The sequence below is a fragment of the Uranotaenia lowii genome, chromosome 3 (genome assembly GCF_029784155.1).
Source record: "Uranotaenia lowii strain MFRU-FL chromosome 3, ASM2978415v1, whole genome shotgun sequence".
NCBI classification, from domain to species: Eukaryota; Metazoa; Arthropoda; class Insecta; order Diptera; family Culicidae; genus Uranotaenia; species Uranotaenia lowii.
In genome coordinates, this window is record NC_073693.1 from 36,729,038 (window position 1) to 36,734,677 (window position 5,640).

Consider the following 5,640-nt stretch of genomic DNA (forward strand, 5'->3'; position numbering starts at 1 on the left):
TGGTGTTTTTTTTCAGTCGGGTATTCGATATATGGTAGAAAATATTGATTAAAACATTACCCCGACTACCTCCTTGTATGGGAAATTTCAAACTTGTGAAATATTAGGCGCTGGTGGCGAAAATTGATCCAGGGCCTAGTACAAGATCTCCTGCCGAATTTGTGCCAGATCGGATCCAGGGAAGATTTTCCAGGGGATTTTGAAACATTTTGTTCGGAAAGAACTTGAAACCCAGTTTTTCATCGTTATCATTGATCAAATCCCGATTTCTTTTGAATACGGTTTTTCTTAAACTTAACGTAACAAATATTTCATCCCAAGACTGCATTTCGATTAGAGTTAAGATAAAAAAAGTTACTAAGCTTCAATAAGGCCGGAACAAATTTCAAATTCCTATTTTGTCACTCGGAGTTGGAACATTGCGGGGGGGGGGGGATAATAAAAAATAATGCAAAAAACAAATAAATTGGAATAAATTGCAAGAATGTTTGTATGCAACAAAATTGCATACTATATCATTGCATAAAACCCAAGTATTTTTTTTATCGAAAAATTAAATCAAATCGGGCACACAAAAGGTTTAATAAAGCTTAGTTCTTTTAGAAATGGGACACTTTCTTTTGCTAATAGCTCGTTCACTAGTAACTATTAACATTCAAAATTATCACATTGGTTATAATGACATTGATAGTTGACAAAACTTTCGATTATTCGAAGAATTACTGTATGTGAGTGGTGGAAAAGTATGCAAATACTGTCAAAAATGTCCACAAAGTTCAAATCAAGCATTGGAGTGAAGCATATGATCGGCAACTCCGGCTAAGGGTCATCAAGGAATCAAGTCTCATACCAGCTTTTCTAATTTTCAAAAAGCGAAAAACTAACGATCGCTGAAATTTCCAAAAAAAAATTTTCCTCCGATAAGCTAAAAGTGCTTCCTGGTAATGAGTCATCCAAACCACATCTCAAACACTAAATTTTTGCTAGTTCCGGAGCTCGTAAGCTGTATAGCCGGTTCCGAGGCTATGGGACAAATGATTTCTGATGAACGACAAAACTTATGAAATACCCTTTTTTGAACAAATTCCAGCGTTTGAATCCTCTACCATGTCTGCTCGTGGCAAGGTTTCGAGTATATTAAAGTATGTATTTGCTGGTTATTTTGTATAAAATATTCTGATTTGACAAAATTCTAGTCCTGTGTAAAGAAATATTAATATTCAAAACGAAAACTATGGTTTTAGCCGTTTTTAAAAGCCTGAAGGAGTAATCTTTTATGTACCCTTCGCAAACTACGATCTATACTAACCGATTATACTTCAAGTTAATCTCATGATGTTTTTACTTCGTTATTGCCAGTTTTTGCCAGCAGAAATTCCACTAAACACGCTAAAAAAAGTGGCTCAAAAATAATCAAATTTGTTAATTTCGAAACATCTGTATCCACTAAATTGCCCTCAGTTTCTTTTGAAAGAGAAGTATTGGTCCGAAAAGTAGCGGAAATTGAAGAAAGAGGATGTAGCCACCTAAACTACAGATTAGACGAAGTATCAGTTTGAAAAACTGATCAATATCATGACTGAAAAAAGTGTGCGCTAGCCGATGGGAGGTACCAAGAATAAAGTAGACTTTATTCTTACAAAAAAACGATAAATATATTTTTTCAAATTTTTTCATGAATAATCATAAGATTATTTTCATTTCCTTCAAAGAAAGTTTTTAAATCAAACGAAAGGTTTTTGAGATACACGCATTCGTAACTGTCCCATTTCTATAAGAACTAAGCTTTAACTCTCATATTCCACAACTTGTTTTTTGGTCTTGTAATCTTTAGGGTATTTGATTTTTTTTTTCGAATTTTACATAAAATACTTCAAATTTTATTTATTTCCCCCTTCGGGATTTTTGAAAATTTCGCTGGGGGAGGGAGGGTTGATAAAAGAAGAAATTGATATTTGTTCCAGCCTGATAAGCTAACTTTTTGAAGGGTAATTAACAGTGATGAATATCCGCCCTTTAAAAGTTAGCCCATTTCTGAAGCCTAATAATTTTTTTATCCCTACTCGAATAGAAATGCAATCCTTGGATGAAATTTTAGCCATAATTTAGCCTTTTATACTTTTATGAAAACCATCCCATACAAACTTCAGGCTTGTTGAGCGACCCCTTCCCGTGGTCCGACCTGGCCCAAATTTGGCATTAAATCTTGTACTAGGCCTAGGATCAGTTTCACAGCGCATAGCTTTTCCAAAAGTCGGGTCATTTGGGTCACTCTAGTATGAATGTAATGTTAAACTTATGAAACGTTTGTTACCTTTTCGAAGAAGTTCTCTACGTTTAGCTGCTGGTACCTATTCACTAGAAGACTTTTCGTGCGCGGGGATAGAAACATTGAAGAATCAAGTGGCCGCGAATTGTCATTTTTCCACAACAAATTCGACACAAAAATTTGATTTACAAAAAGATACTTGCTTAGCTAATTCGCTAACGACAATAGAAAAATGGCAATCGTCAAAAATGTTTTTCGATTTTATTTTTTCCTGAGTTTAAAAAACAAAATAAATTTACTTTCCAATACGTAGCCAGTCTGTATGATATTGAGTTATCGAAGACCTTGAACAGTAAATAAATGATCGATAGTAAATTTATTCACCTTTAATATACAAAAAAGATATTTAAAATTTAAGTTATGCAGAGATTTATTTATTTATTACAAATCAACGGAACACATATTGGTCCAAATGATGACTTAAAATTAATATAAAAAGAGTACTAAATCTAATTACAGGGTTTAGAGATATTTGAATATAAGTATAAGTACTTTTATTAATTTTTCCAAAATTCCGTATTTGGAGCATTACTGAAGAACTGTTTAGTGAAATTTTTTAATTTCATTTTTGGGTTCTGTGCCTGATTTCACATTAAAAGTTACCTTTAGCTTACTTAGTTCAAAAATGCTGTAAACTAATGAAATTATGAAAAGATTATAAATTGCTTTTTTTTAAATTATCAATAAGCCGTTTTTAATCTAATCAGTCTTCAGAGTTAGATTTTTCCAATTATTTGATTCAGTGAAAACTTAGTAGTGTTTTAAGTTTTTTTAATGTTAAATGTTTTGAATGTAAGTTTTTCAGGTCTTTTTAGCCTTCCTCGTCTTTTAAGTCTTTAAACTCTAAATATCAAGGCTTTTTAGTCTTCAAGACTTTTGGGCGTTTTAAGTCATTTAAGTCTTTATAGCGATAACTTCAAGTTAAAATGCATATGATAACAACTAAGTTTAAAAAAAAACAATTTGTTTCTCAAATATTTTCAGTCGTTTCATCTGGTATGAAGAGCAATTTTGCAACAGTCGAGGTTGAAGTGGTCGATTGCCCCAACCTTACTGAGGGACCATTCCACCTGGCTGGACGAGGTAACAAAAAGATCTCACACCAAACACCATCAAATGTTAATCTCTTAATGTGTTGCCAATTCTAGGACTCGGCGGCAGTCCCACTTTGGTGGAACTGGGAGGACCACCCTATTTGCTTCCCACCGTAGACTACACCAAACTTTACGATTTGGTTGAGGTTTGCCAAAAAGCTATCAATTCGACCAAGAAAGAGTTCGTGGCCATTGGAGCGGGAGCTGGTCCGTATCCGCTGGTGGACTCCAACTGCGAGGGCATGTACAATCTGAGGGTCGGAGCCAACGGACACGTGGTCAGCGAAAGCCATCTGGCCCAGATCACACCGGATCGCAAGAAGGCGCTGCTCAAGAAAATCCCTAGCTCCGAAACTCGCTGTGCCCTTTTGGGGAATATCTTTGTCTCCGAAGGCGCTCCAGGAAAAGTTCTACGAGTCCACTGCAAAAAGCGAACCGGTGATCTAGACTTCATCGCCAGCATTCGGACGACTTTAGAACGATTCTACGGCGAGAGAACCGTAGGCTTGGGTGGTGTTTTCCTCCTGAAACAAGGCAAAGCCAGGCAACACGTTATGTCACCGTTCTCGGAAACGCCCCTCAACAGTGAGCATGAACTGAACGAGTGGCTTAACTTTTTCAACATGTCCGCCCCGTTGATCGCCGTCGGAACCCTCGTCACCAATGAGTATGATCTAGATTTACGGCTGCAGCACTTCCACAGCTTCTCCAAACACGGCGAGGGCGGCCATTATCATATCGATACAACACCGGATATCGTCGAGTACGAGGGTTACTTCAACGTTGGAGAAAAAATTGTACGAGTAGATAAGCCGCTTATCACGCATAAATACGGACGAGACTGAGAGAAGTTTTTTTTTATTGTTAATCAATTACGGAAAAAATAAACAAAAAAAAACTTGTTCGACAAGCTGCTGGTGGTTAACCTATTTGATCCCTTCCGAGCATTCAATCATCTTCTCTTGAGGTCATCGCGGCAATTATATGGGCGAACGCAGCGGTTTTTGGTAAGCTGCGCTGATAACGGAAAACAAGTGTTGAGGGTTTTGTTCGTTGATTGACAAATTGAATTTTGCGGTAGGCTCTCTATGGGAGATTTGTGTTAATTTTTTTTGTAAATTTTTTATGTTTATGTTATTATTTTTAAATCAGCATCGTATCAGATTTTAAATCAATTTATTATATTTTATTGGAATTTGATTACAGATTATACCTAGCTCTTCTAAATTTAGTTTGCATGTGATTTTCCCACGCTTGTTTTTTGGTTATAAACGATGCCTGCTTCGAACTTCCTATGACTTTGTTTGTGTTCACTGCCTAATTGAAGATAAAAAATTGCCTTCGAAATTGCTGAGAAGTTATAATCATGTCATGATGTTACATGTGTTTTTATTTGGATGGATTTTTTCTAAAGAAGTGAAAGAGCTTTTTGTTTCATTTCCTACGGCTAAAGTAGACGAATGGTGCAAATCTTTCATAATTTTTGACGCGTGTAATGAGGTTCTTTTAAAGATTTTATTCTTTTTTTAAATCAGGTATGATTGAGACTTTAAAAGAAACTGTTCTATCAAACTTTTAAACTCTAAAACATATTTGTATAAACTTGTCTTAAAATTCTTCTTTAAATCTATACGACTCATTCCAGCGTGACTTCACAACGTTTGCAAAACAATTTCTTGGTATATTTTTGTATATTTTACAGTTCATATCGCTTATTGAAAAAAATTATACCCCTAAGTTCAGAATTTAATTCGTAACAATTTGAAATTAAACGTATTTTTATTGAACAAAATATAAGCAAAAAAAATCGTGACGTCACAACGCGCCTCTTTTTCCACTTTTCAGTTTTTTTTTTTAAACCGCATTTTTCTGCTCTCCAATTCAAGCAAATTTTATGAAAATTTCAGAAAAGTATCGTTTCATTACAACCAACAAATCGCTGTTTTTGGTTTTTTTCAAATTTGGATTGATATTTATTTTAGAGCGATTCAGTTTCGTGACATCACAACGCGCCATTTTTTCAAGCAGCGTTTTGCAAAGCGTTGTGACGTCACGAAATTATATGGTCAGCTACCAAGGAATATTTAAATAAAGTAGTGTCGAGAGCCATATTGGATTTTTTTTTTGTGACGTCACAAAAACGAATGTATCGAAAATTTATATGCGAATGGTAGAAATTTCAAAGAAAAACATGTTTTAGAACGAAAATGAATTCCA

General features: G+C 35.0%; 1 protein-coding gene across 1 annotated transcript; it reads left to right on the top strand.

Moving 5' to 3' along the window:
- The first annotated feature begins 3,255 nt into the window (after positions 1-3,255).
- Positions 3,256-4,333, top strand: LOC129752096 (ester hydrolase C11orf54 homolog). The gene is made up of 2 exons (XM_055747888.1): positions 3,256-3,412; positions 3,478-4,333. The coding sequence occupies exons 1-2, from the start codon at positions 3,256-3,258 to the stop codon at positions 4,266-4,268; spliced, it is 948 nt and encodes a 315-aa protein (XP_055603863.1). The 3' UTR covers positions 4,269-4,333.
- The last annotated feature ends 1,307 nt before the right edge of the window (positions 4,334-5,640 follow it).

Excerpts from the sequence above, each read along its gene's own strand:
- LOC129752096 (XM_055747888.1), top strand. The coding sequence starts at position 3,256 with ATGCATATGATAACAACTAAGTTTAAAAAAAAACAATTTGTTTCTCAA. Across the intron at positions 3,413-3,477 it reads ATTCCACCTGGCTGGACGAG|GACTCGGCGGCAGTCCCACT; the intron begins GTAACAAAAAGA and ends TGCCAATTCTAG.